We start from the raw sequence: 20,940 nt of genomic DNA, 5'->3' as shown, positions 1-20,940 counted from the left end.
ACTCTCTTGCTTTTTCCATGATCCAGCGGATGTTGGCAATTTGATCTCTGGTTCCTCTGCCTTTTCTAAAACCAGCTTGAACATCAGGAAGTTCATAGTTCACATACTATTGAAGCCTGGCTTGGAGAATTTTGAGCATTACTTTGCTATTGCCTTTCTTTGAGATTAGAATGAAAACTGACCTCTTCCAGTCCTGTGGCCACTGCTGAGTTTTCCAAATTTGCTGGCATATTGAGTCAAGCACTTTTACAACATCATCTTCCAGGATTTGAAACAGCTCAAATGAAATTCCATCACCTCCACTAGCTTTGTTCGTAGTGATGCTTCCTAAGGCCCACTTGACTTCGCATTCCAGCATGTCTGGCTTTAGGTGAGTGATCACACTATTGTCGTTATCTGGGTCGTGAAGATCTTTTTTGTATTGTTCTTCTGTGTATTCTTGCCAACCTCTTCTTAATATCTTCTGGTTCTGTTAGATCCATACCATTTCTGTCCTTTATTGAGCCCATCTTTGCATGAAGTGTTCCCTTGGTATCTCCAATTTTCTTGAAGAGATCTCTAGTCTTTCCCATTCTGTTGTTTTACTCTATTTCTTTGCATTGATCACTGAGGAAGGCTTTCTTATCTCTCCTTGCTGTTCTTTGGAACCCTGCATTCAAATGGGTATATATTTCCTTTTTTCCTTTGCCTTCAGCTTCTCTTGACAGCTATTTGTAAGGCCTCGTCAGACAACCATTTTGCCTCTTTGCATTTCCTTTTCTTGGGGATGGTCTTGATCCCTGCCTCCTCTACAATGTCACGAACCTCTGTCCATAGTTCTCAGGCACTCTATCAGATCTAATCCTTTGACTCTATTTGTCACTTCCACTATATGATTGTAAGGGATTTGATTTAGATCATACCTGAATGGTCTAGTGGTTTTCCCTACTTTCTTCAATTTAAGTCTAATTTGGCAATGAGGAGTTTATGATCTGAGCCACAGTCAGCTCCCAGTCTTGTTTTTGCTGACTGTATAGAGCTTCTCGACCTTTGCCTGCAAAGAATATAATCAGTTTGATTTCGGTATTGACATTCTGGTGATGTCCATCTGTAGTCTTCTCTTGTGTTCTTGGAAGAGGATGTTTGCTATGACCAGTGCATTCTCTTGGCAAAACTCTATTAGCCTTTGCCCTGCTTCATTCTGTACTCCAAGGCCAAATTTGCCTGTTACTCCAGGTATTTCTCGACTTCCTACTTTTGCATTCCAGTCCCCTATAATAAAAGGACATCTTTTTTTAAGGTGTTAGTTCTAGAAGGTCTTGTAGGTCTTCATAGAACCGTTCAACTTTAGCTTCTTCAGCATTACTGGTTGGGGCACAGATTGGATTACTGTGATAGTGAATGGTTTGCCTTGGAAATGAACAGAGATCGTTCTGTCATTTTTGAGATTGCATCCAAGTACTGCATTTTGGACTCTTTTGTTGACTATGATGGATACTCCATTTCTTCTAAGGGATTCTTGCCCACAGTAGTAGATATAATGGTCATCTGTGTTAAATTCACCCATTCCAGTTAATTTTAGTTTGCTGATTCCTAAAATGTCAATGTTCACTCTTGCCGTCTCCTGTTTGACCACTTCCAATTTGCCTTGATTCATGGACCTAAATGGCAACACACTCCAGTACTCTTGCTTGGAAAAATCCCATGGACTGAGAAGCCTGGTATGCTACAGTCCATGGGGTTGCAAAGAGTCAGATACGACTAAGCAACTTCACTTTCACTTTTCTTTCATGGATCTAATATTCCAGGTTTCTATGCAATCTTGCTTTGTACAGCATTGGACTTTACTTCTATCACCAATCACATCCACAACTGGGTGGTGTTGTTGCTTTGTCTCTGTCTCTTGATTCTTTCTGGAGTTGTTTCTCCACTGATCTCCAGTAGCATATTGGGCACCTACCGACCTGGGGAGTTCATCTTTCAGTGTCATACCTTTTTGCCTTTTCATACTGTTCATGGGGTTCTCAAGGCAAGGATACTGAAGTGGTTTGCCATTCCCTTTTCCAGTGGACAACGTTTTGTCAGAACTCTCTACCATGACCCATCCATCTTGTGTGGCCCTACCTGGCATGGCTCATAGTTTCGCTGAGTTAGATAAGGCTGTGGTTCATGTAATCAGATTGGTCAGTTTTCTGTGATTGTGGCTTCATTCTGTCTGCCCTCTGATGGAGAAGGATAAGAAGCTTTTGGAAGCTTCCTGATGGTAGAGACTGACTGAGGGGTAAACTGGGTCTGGTTTTGATGGGCCAGTGAAGATAATGTTGACCTCCTTCAAAAAGTCCCATGCATGTGCTGCTATACTCAGTGCCTCCAAGCCTGCAGCAGGCCACCGCGGACCCACGCCTCTGCCAGAGACTCATGGACACTCACGGGCAAGTCTGGGTCAAATTCATATAAATGGTAGTGAAAAAAACCAACTGTGTTACCCACCTTTTTCTTTTTCTTTAAGATAAGCTGATACTAAGTCATGAAGAAACATGATGAGCTCAGCATCCATCGTCACACAGATGTGGTCAGTGAACTCTGTCACCACACTGCATTCTACCTTTGGCTTCAGGCTGGCATCTGCAATGGCAGAGTTCTTCTATATTAAAAGATTATTGAAATAAGTCCCTCTTCCCATTAACAAGGGATTTACATGGGTCCATGTAAAGCCATCCACTTAAATGCAACTATAGAGAAACCAGTAGTTTCTGTATGTGATTTATAGGAGGATGATGATAATTTACAAGCATTATAGAAGTATATGTTATTTATTCCTCATAAAAACCTAATGGATGAAGTCCTGCTAGCTCCATCTGAAGAAGAAGAGGCACAAGTGGAGTACATTTTTTGCCAGACATCAAATAGCTGGTAAGAATATAAATCAGTTTAAACCAGAAAATCAGTTTCATTATAAAACAAAAATAATCTCTGAGGAAAAAAGGAAGCTTGAAGATCCTGTAGAATTTTCTTAGTTAACTTTAGAAACTAAAGATTGTTTTCCACATACCCTGTAATGAAGGTTCTTGTGGTTCTTGAACATGAATGGATTTAAAGTCAAGCTGCATTCTTGGTAGTGCAAAGATTGTCTCTGTTTCATGATTGTAGCTGGAACCTCCTCTAAATCCGCTGAGCAAACTAGAATTCTTCACTGTTGTGCTATTCTCAGTGTTATTAGCATCAACATTACGAAGCAGGTTTAGCTCTACAAGCATAATAATAAAGACAGTAAGAAATTAATAGGCATGGATAAGCATATAGCTGTCATGACACTGATATACAGAACTTTTATTGTTTCAAAAGATGGAAAATGAAGACATTTTTAAAAAAGAGGCATATTAAAGCTTTGGCTTTGAGACTGGTTATATACCTATACAGATACAAATATGTGTGCTGTGCTCAGTCACATGTCATGTGCTCATTCGGTCGTATGTGTCTGACTCTTTGCGACTCCATGGACTATAGCCCACCAGGCTCCTCTGTCCATGAAATTTTCCAGGCAAGAATACTGGCATGGGGTGCCATTTCCTACTCTAGGGGATCTTCCTGACCCAGGGATTGCACCTGAGTCTCTGGCATCTCCTGCACTGGCAGGCAGATTCTTTACCACTAGTGCCACCTGGGAAGCCCCCAGATATAAACATGGACACATGTATTTATACATACATCCATACACAATGGACTTCCTTAGTGGCTTAGACTGTAAAGAATGCACCTGTCAATATTCTCAATACTGAAGCTGTTATAACATGGTTTTGGATAAATCCAATACATTTTGATTTTTGTTTCTTTGAATATTATTCTCAATTGAAATCATATCTGAATTTAAGAGCTTTATTAAGCTCCAAGTTTTTCATAGGTTAAATAATTCTCTCTTATAAGGTATGATTAAATACAACCCCAATCTTGGGACTAGGTTATAAGTCCTGAGTTTCCCCAACATATGTGCTATGTTGCTATATGTTGTATATATGCTATATATGCAAACAGAGTTGTCATAAAAATTAGCATTTTCTAGTTACACAGGTAGCAGTTCAGTATGCTAACAGCCCCTCCATTGTATCCCAGTTCAAAAGAACTCCTTCTCCCAAAGTCTCTTATTGAGAAGGTAGAATAATCAATACATGCAGAATTTTCTAATTTACTTCCTTATCCTCTTTTGTTCTCAAAACATTTTTTAACAGTCTTTGATCCCTAGGTTTGCCAATGCATAGTAACTATTTTCCATGAGGCCCAAGCCATCTTCTTTTCCACTCTGAAAGGAAGTCATTTTTAAGCAAAACATTCAAGTCTTAACATGTCTCAGTTTAGTCAGCTTTTCAATACAGATGAAATGATTGATACAAAGCAGTACTCTAAACTGTAACAGAAAAACAACCACAGAATAACAATTTTCATGACTGCGTTACTGCAAGACCTGTGAATCTAATCAAATGAAAAATTCATCAAAAGCACTCTTTATTAAACTTACGACTTCACTGGAAAACTAATATTTAGTTTCACTTTATTCCAGCCATCTGAACTTTGTGTTATTCTGTTATTTAGGTTTTTTTTTTCATTTTTTTAAATTTTATTTTATTTTTAAACTTTACAATATTGTATTGGTTTTGCAAAACTTTCCCAAACCTCAATTGTGAACATTAGTATAAAAATATATTTTCAAATTATAATAAACAATTTCACTTATGTAAACCAATTTTATTTTGAATGTTTTCAGTTACACTGAAAATAATTTTAGTCCATGAGATGTGGCACTGCTAGGGTGTTGACTCATGTAGTAATATTGCTACTTATGGTGCTGGAATAAAATGAAGCTTGTTGAAAGAAATGGAAATGCTCTCTCCACTTTAATTAATGCTCCCTCCACTTAATTTAAATTCTAAACACAGTCAACAGAACTAAAAATAGAGAATACAAAACAGATCTTTCCAAGGAATCAAACTTTTAACCTTCATTCCTTGTGGCCGTAACATAATTGAACCATTCTTTCACACTTGCTACTCCATGGGGTGGATTTTCATGGCGACGCCTGGTTATCTTGGTTATTGTTGCCATAGGACTTTCCAAAGCACCACACGGTTTGGTAACCATGGTATTGTGGCCCAGATGAAAATCCAGTGTTTGTACAATATATGTAGAGTGATCATTAGAGCCTAGAGGGGGAACAAGTTTCTTAATGTAACAAACTATATTTTAGATGGAAGAAGAGTTGTGGCCCTAGAGCAATAGATTCAGCTAGTTAAGTCATACATAGAGAAGGTGTAAAAACAGGGAGTACATTAAGCGAGAAAAAAAATAAAATTCTTTTTCTTTTAGTTATAACTGTATTTATCCCCAAGAAGATGAAGAACATCAACCACTTATTTCCTTCATCATTAAGATATCAGAGAGTAGAACATTAAAGCTAAAAGAAACTGTAAACAGAGGCAGAAGTGCAGCTTTGTCCATAGAAGTCTTGTAAAGCAGCCCTGACTGGCAGTCAGTTTTCTTACTCTACCACTGTGTGTTGTCTTCTCTTCATGTTTCTCTAAGAAATACTTACAATAACTATGACTTAACTATGACCAGCCATGGCAGCAGAAATTTAACTGCCTAAGTAAAAAACAGAATAAGATGGTAAATTCAGAAATAAGCCCTTTAACATGTGCCAGTCTTTATAGATACTGACTCATTGGCAGTAAACTCCTTAACATGTCAGGTACATAATAATAGAGATGGATTTCAGAAGTATCATAAGAAAACAGACAAATGATATGGGGAAAGAAAACTACTTTGTCGTATATAATCATATAAGAAGATGGGTAAAAGTGAAAGCTGAAAATGGTAGTTTACCATCTTCCCATATTTTCTGAGCTTCAGTCCAAAAAGCAATATTTGGTTCCTCTAAATGAAAAAGGGCCCAGGATTTTGAACGGAAATTTGGGCCATGAAAACAAGCTAGTGTCATATGATTTCCATGTAAGCTCATTGATCCTCCAAACTGCATTCCATCTTCAGGTAACGGAATCTGAAATAAGGATATGTGGCATCCTGACACCACCTTCAATACTCCCGGCCAATGTCGATGATGAGCTGCATCGAGCACTGCAAGAAAACAAAGAACCATTTATCCCAAAGTATCTCATGAACATCCTGAGTGCTGGGTAGGAAGACAGCACATGGCTACTTTCTACAACTAAAGTGACTCAGATAAGGGATAAAACAGTTCAGTCCCTGGTTAATATTAAGCGGAAGCTAATAAGAATACAGTCTTGGAAAAGATGTTGTATAAAGATGGATAGAACTAAGGAAAGTAACAATCTTATAATAATAATTACAACCAATGCTTCTATAATAATGATTTATAAAGTGCCTGCATGAAATTTTATCCAATTCTCACAGTAACTTTATAAACGAGGTGTGTCATCTAGAGAAAACACCTAGTTTACAGAAGAGGGGTTAAGTAAACCAGTGATCAGAAGACCTAGATATCAAAGGCAGATGCCTGATTTTAAGTACTTAAAAAAAAAATCTTTTATAACCTTGTTACTCAAAAGTGAGGTCTGAGAACCAGCAGCATCAGCATCACTTGGGAGCTTGTTAGAAATTCACTCTTATGTCTATTCCATATTTACTGTATCAGAATCTGCATTTTAATAAGATCTCCAGGTATTTCAGATGCACATTGAAGTTCAAGGAGAGCTAATCAGATACACAGCTGAACACTGAACAACATGGGGGTTGATATACAGGGACACTGAACCTTCACAAAGTCAAAAATCCATGTATTACTTAAAGTTGGCCCTCCATATCCACACTTCCAACAGGATTCAACCAGGCATAGATCATGTAGTACCACGGTACTCACTGCTATTAAAAACCTGTGTGTGGGCCTGCAGAGTTCACACGTGTCTCACTGTACAGTCAGTATCTGTATTACCCACTTTCCCCAGTGATATCCTTCTGGCTGTTTTCTACAGTTCTCATTCTGGATCCACCCAAAGATCATGCATTGTATGTAGTTGGCATATCTCTTTAGTTTCCTTTAATCTAAGACAACTCCTTAAGCCTGTCTGTTTGTTGCCCGTGACAAAGGTTTTTGGAAAAGTCCAGGCCAGACATTTTGGGGAACATCCATCTGTTAGTTTGTGTCTGATACCAATTCCACTTTAAAGGTAATGAAGGGACTTGGAGAACAAGATAAATGAAACCATAAAAAGACAACTGAAAGACTGAGAAAGTAGGATATTCTGCAGGATAATTGGCCAAGTCTCTTAGCAAGTCAAGTCACTAAAAAAGGGACTAAATTCAGTAGAATTTAAAAAGAGTAAAGAAACATAACCGTTTTTAACCTGTGGTCTCGAATTGGATATACTGGTTTGGATAACCCAGTTGTAAAGATAATTTAAGGTCAGTTGTCAACTGCGATGAGGTGGCTAGAGGAGATAATTAATGTAATGTAAAGTTCGAGATTGTTGACTGGAAAAGGTTAAAAAACAATATGAATAATATTCTGGTAAGCAGTATATATATATATATATATATATATATATGTATACGTGTGTGTGTGTGTGTGTGTGTGCACACGCATGCGTGCCTAGAAAAGTATCTGAGAGTATATACTCTATATAAAGTAATCGCAGTGATGATTTCTGGGCAGAATGTTGAGGTTTTTATTTTTTGCTTGGATACGTACATTCTTTCCCAATGCACACTGTTTCCCAATGCACATGTACTGCTTCTGTGATAAAAATCATTAAAAGTTATCCTACTACAGCCTACTTTTCACTTTTAACTCTATCAATCTAGTTAAAGCCACCACTGTCTTTTGCCTGGACTCTCAGAATATCCTCCTTACAATGGTATTAAAAGTATAAGTGTGTAGTAATAGCAGTTATTGTATTAATAGTGATTACTACAGTGATTTCCTTACTTGCTTTCTTAACCACCTCAGTCTGTTCCCCACACAGAAGCCAGAGTGATGCTTTAAAAAGGATTATTTTTGTAAGAAGTAAATCAAATAGTATCACATCTGTTCAGAATTCTTCAGTAGCTCCCCAACATACTAAAAATCTTATCTGCAGCTTCTCTGAATTCATGTTCAGTATTTTCCTGCTTGCTCACTCTGTTTCACCACAGTGGGCCACCTCAATGATCATCAAACAAGCAAGTTTCCTCCCAACTGTAGGGGCTTTGCACCTTCTCATAGCCCACTTTGCCTAGAACTCTTCTTCCAAGATCTTAGCCTAGCTCTTTCATTTTAGAAAAGGTTTCCTTTACCACCCTTTCTAAAATATTTATCCTCACAGACTATCATTTTCTATATTCTTCCCCTGCTTTGTTCTTTTTCTCTGCATTTCTCTCTACCTGAAATTATCTTACACAGTTAGTTAGTTATGGTCTGTCTCTCCCATTAAAATTTAATGGAGAATAGGAACTTTTTCCACTAGTAGATCCCCTATTTCTAAAACAGTGCTTAAGAACATGGTTGATATTTGAATTTTGAATATTGAATTACTGACTGAAAATAATAAACTGTGTAACATGACACAGCCAGTAAATCCAAATTCAGACATTCTGATTCCACAGCCCATGCTCTGAACCAGAACATGGTATTATCATAATTAGTATTCAAGAGCATGAAGTATAATGAAATGTATTAAACAATCAAATGAATATGAGTAATGTAATAGGAATTACAAGGTAAGTTATTCAGAATCAAAATATAATCATTAGTTGTAACTTGTAATTATGTACAAAGTATTAATTTATAATATACTGATGTAGTTTGTAATAATGGTATGATTATAGATGGTTTGTGGCAGGGGAGATAATGAATGAATGTCTTTCCAAATGATGGCTTCTAATTCCATTGGTGGGTAGGACATGAGTACTTTGCTGAGTGAGTAGGATAAAGAGCATATGGACCCCTTTGTGAGTATGGTATTTAAATGTTTAAATTAAAATTGTAACACATAGTGAAAGATAAAGTATATATAAAGTCTTAGTTTTCTAACTCTTACATTGTTCTTGTGAACTTTTCTCTAGGTTATTAGTCATTGTCTTAGGTGGAAGATAAGGAACTGGTCCCCAGGTAGACAGAGCTCGTTTGCTGGTGTCAAACTGCTGAGTGAAAAATTCCTGGAGCTTCATTCCTATTTTTATCAGGTCTGGTGTAGTTGATCTTGATATCATTACTTGGAAAATATCCCACTTCAGATCTCCATGGACAAAAATTTCACTAGAGCATAAAACAGAGTCTTTATCATATATCTTATAGAAAACAGTTTAAAAGCACCCAAAAAAGTCTCTTCCCCACCAGCTTTTCATTCATATTAATTGTATAACAGAAAAATCATGTAATTGCAGGAAAAATGCTTTGAGTCTTTTCACCAAATGATAGAAAATATGTTAAAAGCAGTCATGTAAAGTACTGAAAAAGTAATATTTCACTAAATACCTTTTATCAGTCATGCTTGAATCCAGTGTGTTATACAGATTTACTTTCCATTCATCCTGAAGCTTGAGGTCAGCATTACTGAAGATACCCATGAGAATACTTGAGCCCATGTAATCCACACGAGCTTCAGTAGAACCCATAGTAATCTGAATTTTGTGACTGGGCTGCTGGTTTGGATGTTCGGAAATATGAGCTAAAATAGAAACAATAATTACTTTTCACAGAAATGCCTAATAAAAACTCATCAAAATCGGTTTTCAAATGCTTTTCTCAATATATTTTTCAGCTGTAAAATTTCAACGTACCAACCATCTCCAAAGCATTTACATCTATAGTGCCTCCAACTACTCCTCCTTTAGAATCTAACTGTGATCTTCCCAGACCAACAGACATGCTTATTTCTCGATCTCGATTACTTCCTACTGACAGGCGGCCTTGGCTCTTCAAACCACTAGTTGTCCAGCTATCAAAAAGAAAAAGCCTTGTTAAATAGACATATGGCTTCCAATGTCATGAATTAAAACAGGAGATATATGATTAAAAAAAAATTGGACAATGAAACAATACATTTCTTATAAAAACTATGGTAAACATTTGAATATTAACATTAATAATGAAGCTTTATTCTTAGCTACAAAATTATGCTATTTTCCTTATTTTCTTTTTAGAACACATATTTCATGCTGTTTCTATGTTATAGTATCTCTAGGATTAAACCATTTTCAGGGTAAAGCAATTTATAATTTATCTATTGACTGTCTTAAACATTTCAGCATTTGAAAAAGGTTTTGTATTGCTTTACAACAATTAGAAAAATTATATATGATGATTAAATATATTTTCTTTGTATCTTTGTATCTGAATAGCTTACGTTGTATTTCCCATTACATTACTCATATTCATTTGAACGTTTAATTGCTTCAAGTTGATAGCAAAAACGACAAGTGTTTCCCATGGGGTCCCTTGTTGGCTTGCTGCTTTGTTTGATTTGTTAAAAGGAGTTGATGTTTTTGAAAGTGAATCTAAAAATAGAAAATAAAATGTACATTTATTTATATAGATGTTCAGCCAATTACAAAGCAAAGACCACTCTTATCACTATAATCCAAAAAGTAAAATTATGATATTTTTGTGTTAAACCTAACATTTACTAGCTGTCACATTTTTTCAATATCAAGTACCTATTACAACACTGTAGGTGTGTTTTACTTCTAACAATAACTACCATATGGAGCACGCTAACACTATGCTCATTTCTTTCTCTCTATCCTTTTTCAAAGCAACTAGCCGTCCAGCTGTCTCATCTGCTAGCAAATACTGTCAAGTGTGTGTATGTGTATGTTGTTGCATTTGGGACTCCTACCCCCACCCCACATCTTCCATAAAAACCTGTAATCTCTTCATGCAGTTGGGGCAAAAATCTGGGAGTAACCATTAAGATTTTTATATTAGGAGCTCTAGAGGGCTAACAAAAGAACAGTGTTACCTCTTCGGGGAACTGAAGAATCAGACACACTTCTTGACCTTATGGAAGCTGGGGATTTTAGGCTCTGTGCTGCTGTCCCTGGTGACATGGTGCTGTTCGTCATATGCTCACTGAACACATTAGGTGACTGAGGCATGTGGGTGAAGGAGGCTGACTGACTAGGCTGCTCCCAGGTCCTGCAGTAAGCTTTTCTTGATGATTCGGGAGAAAGGTGTTGGCTCACACCTTCAATGGAATCAGGTGTCCCTGGGCCAGATGCTAAAAGGAAAGTAGATAACAAAAACAAAATTAACAGGAAAATATCTCCATGCTATAAAACATTCACCACTCCACCTCTTCTAATCACATTTTGTATTTCTTCAAGTTCTCTGAAAACTGTACAATGTCCAGTTTGCACAATTCCAGCATGTTATTTAATTCTCACAGAAAATATATGAGAAGGGTAGGACAGGCACTCTGTCCCATATTACAGTTGAGGGAGTAGACCTAGAATCCAAATTTCTAATATTTTCTACTGTATAATGCTAACTCTTTACTTTCACTTACACAATGTAATATACAGCAATATCTATGTTGAAGGAAAAAAAATGGTAGCATGTCCTCAATATTTTCTATTTTCCATGTTTAACCATGATTAAGTTGGTTAAATTATTTACGCATTTCCAGATTTTACAGAGATTACAGGGTAACCACAGAACAAAATAATCCCCGAGACAGCAAGCATTTTGTGACCTCCAATGCTAGTACATTCCCAGTGGTTACTAGCACATTAAAGGGGCTCCACTGACATTTGTTGAATGAGTGAAAGAACTGCAGGGTAGTTTACCAAGTAAGACAAAGTTTGTGTTATCAATCATGGATCTTATTATTATTGTAATCAAAATTAAAAGCAGCCTAAGTATAATCTATAATGACATAAATAAGCTTACTTGGCAAATTAATAGTTTGGTCTCCAAGAAATAGGCGTCTTGCAATACTCCTCCTATACCAGGCTCTTGGAAATGCCAGAATTTCACTGAGGCGGCGCATATCATATTTAAAGGAAGCAGACCCTATATCACAAACAGCTGATACATAAATGAAATTTGTTAGAACATATTTCCAAAACCTTTAATATTTTCACATGGTAGATATAATATTACACAACTGAATTATAATTCTCTTACAAGTCTTGAAATGCCAAAATGAGATATATAGTATGATCAGTTGGTGATAATGTGTTCCTTTCACAGCTGATAAAAATAGCACATTCTAGCACCATTAGTTCCATTTCCATTTTTGAAGTGAGAGCAAACTGGAATTCTATTACCACTTTATCATGAAATTCTTACACAGGATCTAAGGTCAGTCTTATAGACAGCTTCCAGCTTTAACACAGGGCCCCTCTCAGAAATGGAAAATGAATCATCAGGATTAGCTAGAATACAGACTTCTTCAAAAGCAGCTGCAAACCAAGTAACTGTATGGCAGAAGTTAGTATTTTGTGAGTGAAAGTCACTCAGTTGTGTCTGACTCTGCGACCCCATGGACTCTACATTTCATGGAATTCTCCAGGCCAGAATACTGGAGTGGGTAGCCTTTCCCTTTCCAGGGGATCTTCCTAATCCAGGGATCAAACCCAGGTCTCCTGCATTGCAGGTGAACTCTTTACCAGCTAAGCAGTGAATTGTCAGTCTCAAAGTGTTCTGATGGCTGACTCAGGGTTTTTGCTCTGCTACTTCTGCTTCAGGTGCTCCTCCAGTCCTCCATCAGAGCTTCTGTTGCATTCACATGTCAGTGTCCCTTAAACCTGAACTTTCCATTTCAGCCTGAGCCCATATCCACACAGCCCAATAGCCAATTGCCTATCAGATCCTTCCACCTCAGTGTCATATAAGTATTTCCTTCTTTATTTTCTAAAGGCAGTGACCTCAATTCCCCTTGAGCTACCTAAGCTAAAAGCCTGAGGCATTGTTGCCTCCTCTATTGCTGCTCATACAACTTGTCCTTAAGCTTATGGATTCTCATATTTATCTTGAAACCATTCTCTCTCCTCATTTTTTACTGTCACAATTCATCCCTCATCCCCTACTGCTTAGTCTACTTCAACAGTGTCTCCAAGCATCTTTCCACTCTACCATCTCTTACCATTCTCCTATCAGCTCTCTTCCTAAAACATCAATCTTAAGGATCATTCCTTTTTTAAAAAACATAGATTTTATAATCCATGTATAATTTTGGTTGTTCTTTTTTGTGGCAAGAATACTTAACAAGAAATCTACCCTCTTAACAGATTTTTCAGTGTACAGAACAGTATTGCTATCTTTAAGGACAGTCTTGTCATATAGTTCTTAAAAACTGCTAATAGCTTCTCCTTGCCCAAAGGATCAGAACCCCATTTTTTAGCATGGTATGAGTTTCCCCACCCCACAGTCATGTCCTGGGCTATTTTATCAGCTTTACCTCTAGTCAAGTCCTCCCTGTCTCTGAACCCATCTACTTTGTACAACTAACTCAGTGTTCAGTTACACCTATGCTTTAACTCAGTGAATCAAAGTATGATCCAAAAGCATACTTTCTGATGCTCTGACCATTAAATACCATGTTGCCATAGCCAAGAATATTCCTACATAATTTTAAAGACTGGCCCCAACATCATATCCTTTGTGAAACCTTCTCTGATCTCTTATATAAAACAGAATTTGTTTCCTCCTCTTTAAGTAAACTTCCATTATAGGATTTGTCACACTGCACTGTAATTTGTCTACTCATAAGACCTTGCCTGGACTTCCCTGGTGGCTCAGACGGTAAAGCGTCTGTGTACAATGCGGGAGACCCAGGTTCGATCCCTGGGTTGGGAAGATCCCCGGAGAAGGAAATGGTAATCCCTCCAGGACTATTGCCTGGAAAATCCCATGGACAGAGGAGCCTGGTAGGCTACAGTCCATGGGGTCGCAAGAGTCGGACACGACTGAGCGACTTCACTTCACTTCATGACCTTGCCTTATTCATGTGGGCATCTTCAAGTACCTAGCAGAGTGCCTGGCACAAGTTCTCTGTAAAATACAGGCTCAATTACATGTTTGCTGAATGACCAAACATATATTGTGTTGAGTGGATTAAGTGTACTTACCTATATTTGTTGGATTAATAATTTTTAAAGTTTTCACTCACTTAGTACTCTGAATTCTTCAAAATGTTCTACTCAATTTTAAATACTCAAATCACAGTGTACAGAAAGTGAGCAAGTGATTTGTCCATCATATATAACTAGTTAGCTTTATAATAAAGTTAGTGATACACAGGTACACAACTCAAGATCTTACGATACCAAGTAAAAATTTTTCAACACCCATTCTTCCTTAGTGTTTTAAGATTTTATAATTAAAAAATCAAAAAATAAGTCAGAATTTGTACCAACTCATGGTAGAGAAGTGAAGAAGCAGTTTTTAGCGACTTAAATAGGCATATTTTGGCCCTTGGGTGATATTTCCATGTATGTATCTAGAAATCCTATTTCTAACACTGATATCTCACTGGACTGAGATAGTACTTGGCTAGAAGTTATTCTTCTCCTTTAAATCAGCTTATCACTAAATGCTTAATGTTATTAAATTATTTAATATTTAAATACTTAAAAGGAGGCCCTTATTTAATTCTGGGAAAACAATATTTCAATTAAAAAATATAAAATTGAATACCAGATATATTTATTAGTGTAGTATCCATTTTGCTTGCAGACTTGCTTACAGACTGACTTTCAAAAAATGAGGCACCTCCAGAACGCCTTATCCGAGACAAACTCACTTTTACAAACTCGAGATTTATACTGAGTGAGTCTTTTCGACCAGTGACTGAAGTGGGTTCTTCATCTACATTCCCTTAAAAAAAAAATATATGTGAACACACACACACACCCCCACATATATACACACACACAAATCCCCAACAACTAGTTACATGAAGTTATTCAATAGGCTATAATATGCTATTAATTAAAGTCACTTAAATGAGGTTAAAATTTAAGCAGAATCACCTAATGAACATTAGACATTCCTAACAATAATAGGTTCAAGTCCATAACCATAACGATGATTTTTACATCTCAACAAAAACTAGCACTGACGTGGAGTGTGTCTATTATTTGTCTAAATAAGTTAATAACATTCACTAATACCAACATCCTATGTATTTTTAGTGGTAAATCTGTACTTTAAAATGGCAGTGGAATTTAAGTTGACTAAATAGTCATATTAAAGAGTATCACTTTAAATTAACAAATGTAATGATGTACACAATTTAAAATTTTAACTACTGACAGAATATAATTTTTTATACAAATAGCAATTTGATGAAACATTTAAACACTTAGCATAAGTAACCTCATATCTGAAGAGATTACACAGTGTATATCACTTATAAAATATTTTGAGTTTTAAAATCTTATATGATTTACCTACATTACTTATTTCATATTTCTGTTTATTTAATGTAGAGACAGGATAGATATTATCAAGAAGAAAAAGTTTCTGATCTCGTTTTATATCCATTATTAAAGATAACATCATTTTTAAAAAGATGAAAGCTTGAAAAGATGTGATAAATTTGAAAAAGATGCAAACATGCTAAGTATACCTAATCCTCCTGATCCGGGTGTAAGGCCAGAAACAGCGGTTTTTTGTTTCCCTGCTCCATATGGATGAAATACATAAAGGGAAAAGTCAGACATGCATGCAGTGAAGCTCAGCCCAGAGGAACTGCTGCTGGAACTGGTCAGATCTGACTGACTACTACTATGTCGACTTCTGCCAAGAGGGCTGCCTAATCCTGATGAACCTATAGGGAACACAAGAAACCCAAAATAGAATAAGACACAGAAAGTACTAAAAAAAACTGTCTTAATATAGTCTCAAGAACCAAACATGATTTGAAAATAAAATGGAAATAGTCAAACATTAACTGATCAGTAGATTTAAATCCTTAACATGAGGGCTTAGATGTATTTTCCAATTAATATACTGTATAAACCAGGGTTGGATATTCTGTTCATTGTTGAAATGATTATTTATACATATGACTGGCCAACTCCAAGGTTTCCTGTTTAATTTCTCCTTTGTTCTTACTAGAAGCAGGCGGTTGGAAGAGGTACAAAATAGCTGAGTCTTAAGCAGTGGAGGAGAATGAACTGTAAAAAATCCAAATCATACAACTGGAGTCCACATTTCCACAGAAACAGTGGAAACAGAGCAAAGTACACAAATGGAGAAAGTTAAAGGTCTCTCTCTTAGAAATCAAGAAGGCCTTATTGGCAACATTCAACATGAGTGGAACAGGCTAATTTCAAAGAGTTGTCAAACTCTTTCCTACTTTATAGATTTTATACTATGTACCTGGAGTGTTTTATTCCCCTACCTGTCTACGTGGCTAACTCATACTTACCACCTTCATGTTTGCACTGAAAATACACTTGTTTGCTTATTATCTATTTCTCCAAATTCAACTTAAGTTTCACATTAGCAAGGAATATGCTTGTTAGCTAAATTCACTACAGTATATCCAGCCCTTAGCACTGATCCAGAACTCAGTCAAGTTCATAAAGATCCTTTCAAAGAATGGATATTGTCATAATCTACATTTCTTATACATTTATTCTCATCATCATTCCTTCCTGCATGTTTTATTATGGTAACATAAGGGGTGCTACTTCACTTTTTCATTTTCTAAAAGAAACGTGGGCATAAAAATAGCTGCTCATTTTATATTCCTTTCATTATATATTCCTACATTATATATTCCTAGCATAGTGCATATATACTGCTATAATAATATGTTAATTTATGACATTTTGATATTAAGAAAAAAGTGTATATTCCAATATCTGCTTTAGGTGTAGAACTGTTAAACTGTCTTATTATTAGTTCTCTTATCAGTTCTTTTACATTTTCATTCATTCCGTTTTTTTTTTTTTTTTTTAAATATCCCCCAAAATCTTCACTACTTGCATTTGTGATCTCCAGATGATTTTTAGGGCAGAAGTGACACTGAGTGAAAAATGACTATCTCATCAGGAAATCATCAGTTCTACTTTAATACCTAAACCTTTCATGAAACAGACATTTGAGTTAAGTAACAAAATTTTACCACTAAAAATTTTTTATACATATACACACAATTTGATATACTTTTAATTCAGTGTGATAAGAAATCCTTGCAAGTTAATACTACAGCTCTTACTTACCATTTGCAACACTGATCACTCATAACGTAAAAATACAGCCTAAAATAAAACATTCAAAAGTATTTGAACACATTATCCTTCACACTTCAGAGTAGATGTAATATGCACATGAATGGACAACAAAACGCTATGCAACTGCCATTCCTTGGGTATAATGAAATACACTCAAAACTGTGATCCACTATAGATTTTTTCTATAAATACCCTAATTCTCAAATATTCTCCTTTTCCAAATGTATTTATTTGGAAATGTTTATTAATTACTATTAAAATAGTACTTGGCTTTTTATGCTAATTGAATAAAAGAACGTTTCCACACCTGGTACTCCAGTTTTGCTCGAGGAGGTTTTTGTTCCACTTGGAGGAGCACTACCTCCAGGGGATAAGGTCTCTGCAGGATACGCAGCCCCTAAAGTCTCCAGTTCTCCTCGGTTTGAAGAAAACACCAAATCCAGGGATGGCAGCTTTAGCATGCATTCTACTCTTGACACTGGTAAACAGCTAAACTTGATCTGTGAGGGCTGAAAAGTACAGAAAGACAAAGAAAGTAAAGTTTCTAGGAACTAGGTGATTAAAAATTTTTCTGTTGGACTCCAGAAATTACATTCAGTTTCCATCTCAGTCTACATATATCTAATTTATTATTTTGAATTTAATGCCCTACCTTTTCCAAACAGACACATGATACATTAACCAAAATGCATTAACAAAATTGTATCACTTTTAAAACTAAATATTTGAGGAATTCTAAACAGTAAATATGTAGACATTTAGATAATTCAGAATATTAAATATGTTCATGTCCATGTTGTTCATAATCAAGTATTTTAAAGGAAATAATTTCTTTATGCTGAAATTTTAAAAGGCTATTACTGCATTTATAACAGAAGTTTTACAAACTCTCAAGGCCTCTCTTATTATATGTTTTCATCAGATCTTCAAAAAAGCTAGTGCAAAACTCCAGAAGATCAGACTGAAATTTTTTTGGCCAAATTGCTTTTGTAGAAATTAATCTGAAGAGATGATCATTAGTGTTTCTTTTATTCTTGAGACTGATCATAAAGTTTTAATTGAAGGTAAACTAAACCTTGAAGTTTGGATACAAGTTAAATCCTCCTTAATAAACAGACTCAGTTGGGTGCTAATATACCTGATTTCACTGTGCTTTGTAGATGTTGAGTGTTTTTTTTTCTTTTTATAAAATGATAGTTTTTGGCAACCCTTCCTTGAGCAAGTCTAATGGTACAGTTTTTCTAAGCATTCTTTTTTACTTAAGGTAGGTATTGTTTTATTTTAGATATAATACTATTACATACTTAATAGAATATAGGATAGTGTAAACAATTTTATATGCACTGGGAATTTTAAAAAAATGTAACTTGCTTCACTTTAGCATTTGCTTTATTACAGTGGTGGTCTGGAACCACAATATCAGAGGGGTAGCCTATACTCCTACAGGCCTGAAACAGGACTGAATTTTAGAATAAAATTATTAAATACATAACTATATAACCCTTCAGATCAGATCAGATCAGTTGCTCAGTCGTGTCTGACTCTTTGCGACCCCATGAATCGCAGCACGCCAGGCCTCCCTGTCCATCACCAACTCTCGGAGTTCACTCAGACTCATGTCCATCGAGTCAGTGATGCCATCCAGCCATCTCATCCTCTGTCGTCCCCTTCTCCTCTTGCCCCCAATCCCTCCCAGCATCAGAGTCTTTTCCAATCAGTCAACTCTTCGCATGAGGTGGCCAAAGTACTGGAGTTTCAGCTTTAGCATCATTCCTTCCAAAGAAATCCCAGGGCTGATCTCCTTCAGAATGGACTGGTTGGATCTCCTTGTAGTCCAAGGGACTCTCAAGAGTCTTCTCCAATGCCACAGTTCAAAAGCATCAATTCTTCAGCGCTCAGCCTTCTTCACAGTCCAACTCTCACATCCATACATGACCACAGGAAAAACCATAGCCTTGACTAGACGAACCTTTGTTGGCAAAGTAATGTCTCTGCTTTTGAATATGCTATCTAGGTTGGTCATAACTTTCCTTCCAAGGAGTAAGCGTCTTTTAATTTCATGGCTGCAGTCATCATATAACCCTTAGAAGAATCTAAAAAAGGTACTATTGTGACTTTATATCTCAATTTCACTTTATGTCTGCCCACAAATAACCATAATGACAAGAAATACAGATGCCATGATATAATTTTAAAGAGGTATAATGTGCTAAAAAAAAAAAAAAAGGGTTTTAACTTACATATTTTTACCTTTGCCACAAAAGAATAAGATCTCAATTCTGAATACTCAAAGATATGAACTTCCTCAGCAGACAAATAAATAACACATAAAATTGTACATATACTTCCCAGAGGTTCAGGCAACCTCTAGGCCATCATAAACGTACTAAGGTCCATGAACCTTAAGAAAACTTTAAAAGGAATTAATATTGTATATGTTCAAATAAACTTAAAAAAACATATTCTTCTTTAAAATAAAAAGGAATAGATGAAGTATATTACCTGAACTCGTACATAAACCACAACATCTACAGGGAAGGAAGAGTAAGCAGATGTTGAAGATGATACTAGTGATGTTGTTGATTCTTCCATAGGATCTGGTATTTCAAAATGTCCCATATCTTCATCTTGAGAGCTGACAGCTGTTAAAATATTTAAAGTTTTACTATTAGGGTAAAGGCAAACTATTTATTAAAAGATCTTTTTCTTTTTTGCTAGTACTGAGATCAGGGGTATGAATGCACAGAAACACTGGCTTCTGTAGCCCATTATTCATTACATCTTTCCCTATTCAAACCTCTTACTCATTCCTTCAAACTCTTGATTCCCGCTGCTGTACCAAACAGCATACAAAGAAAACAGTAATTTTGCCATTGTCCTCAAGGACTGTTTCCAGTCCAAGAGTCACTCTAATATAGGACCTGTTGTTGTTAGGGAGAAGGCAATGGCACCCTACTTCAGTACTGTTGCCTGGAAAATCCCATGGATGGAGGAGCCTGGGGGGCTGCAGTCCATGGGGTCGCACAGAGTCAGACATGACTGAGTGACTTCACTTTCACTTTCCACTTTCATGCATTGGAGAAGGAAATGGCAACCCACTCCAGTGTTCTTGCCTGGAGAATCCCATGGACAGAGAAGCCTGGTAGGCTGCAGTCCATGGGGTCGCACAGAGTCGGACACGACTAAAGTGACTTGGCAGCAGCAGTTGTTGTTTAGTTGCTAAGTCATGTCCAACTTTTGTGAATGTGTGGGCTGCAGCCTGCCAGGTTCCACTATCCATGGGATTTCCCAGGAAAGAATACTGTAGTGGGTTGCCATTTCCTTCTTCAAACACAGGACTAAGGATGTTAATTTTGTCATTAAGTAGCTGTAGCCATGGAGGAATCATAAACCCCACCAAGACTAGATGGTCTCTCAAGTTGTTTTTCCGTTCTATAATTCCTTTATCATTGAATGTATTATACGGTAATATATAAAAGCATTACAAAATCCTTCTAGTAATAGGACTGAAAAATACATGTGATGGGCAATTAGGTATTTAAGAGGACACTCACTTGTATAGTTCCTTTCAACTGGTGTAATTGGGATAGTTTCCAAAGCCTTTTCCAGAAAGTCTAACAGGCAGGGACTGATTACCATTTCTTCTGGCAATGACTGAAGTGCTACCCAGGCATATAACTTGGCTGTTTTTACTCCTCCACTTCCTTTTCCTTTGGCTAGAACATGTACAGATGTGAGATGAATTTAATAGTTTCCAGAAAACAT

General features: G+C 36.4%; 1 protein-coding gene across 7 annotated transcripts in view; it reads right to left on the bottom strand.

Annotated features, from left to right (window-relative positions):
• Positions 1-20,940, bottom strand: part of BLTP1 (bridge-like lipid transfer protein family member 1) — a 195,263-nt gene that overhangs the window by 5,061 nt on the left and 169,262 nt on the right. For all 7 annotated transcript variants that reach the window (XM_070386473.1, XM_070386477.1, XM_070386476.1 and 4 more), the window contains 15 exons: positions 20,730-20,891; positions 19,678-19,817; positions 17,483-17,684; positions 15,561-15,761; positions 14,627-14,806; positions 11,876-12,013; positions 10,947-11,204; positions 10,332-10,482; positions 9,766-9,923; positions 9,461-9,653; positions 9,024-9,241; positions 5,854-6,105; positions 4,971-5,174; positions 3,032-3,226; positions 2,470-2,604 (listed from right to left, as the gene is read on the bottom strand). In XM_070386473.1, the coding sequence (XP_070242574.1) occupies positions 2,470-2,604; positions 3,032-3,226; positions 4,971-5,174; positions 5,854-6,105; positions 9,024-9,241; positions 9,461-9,653; positions 9,766-9,923; positions 10,332-10,482; positions 10,947-11,204; positions 11,876-12,013; positions 14,627-14,806; positions 15,561-15,761; positions 17,483-17,684; positions 19,678-19,817; positions 20,730-20,891 (2,787 nt within the window). The remainder of the gene's footprint in view (positions 1-2,469; positions 2,605-3,031; positions 3,227-4,970; positions 5,175-5,853; positions 6,106-9,023; positions 9,242-9,460; positions 9,654-9,765; positions 9,924-10,331; positions 10,483-10,946; positions 11,205-11,875; positions 12,014-14,626; positions 14,807-15,560; positions 15,762-17,482; positions 17,685-19,677; positions 19,818-20,729; positions 20,892-20,940) is intronic.

The sequence above is a fragment of the Bos mutus genome, chromosome 17, assembly GCF_027580195.1.
Source record: "Bos mutus isolate GX-2022 chromosome 17, NWIPB_WYAK_1.1, whole genome shotgun sequence".
Lineage (NCBI taxonomy): Eukaryota > Metazoa > Chordata > Mammalia > Artiodactyla > Bovidae > Bos > Bos mutus.
Note: the sequence above shows the minus strand (reverse complement) of the source record. Positions and strands in the feature narration are given on the sequence as shown.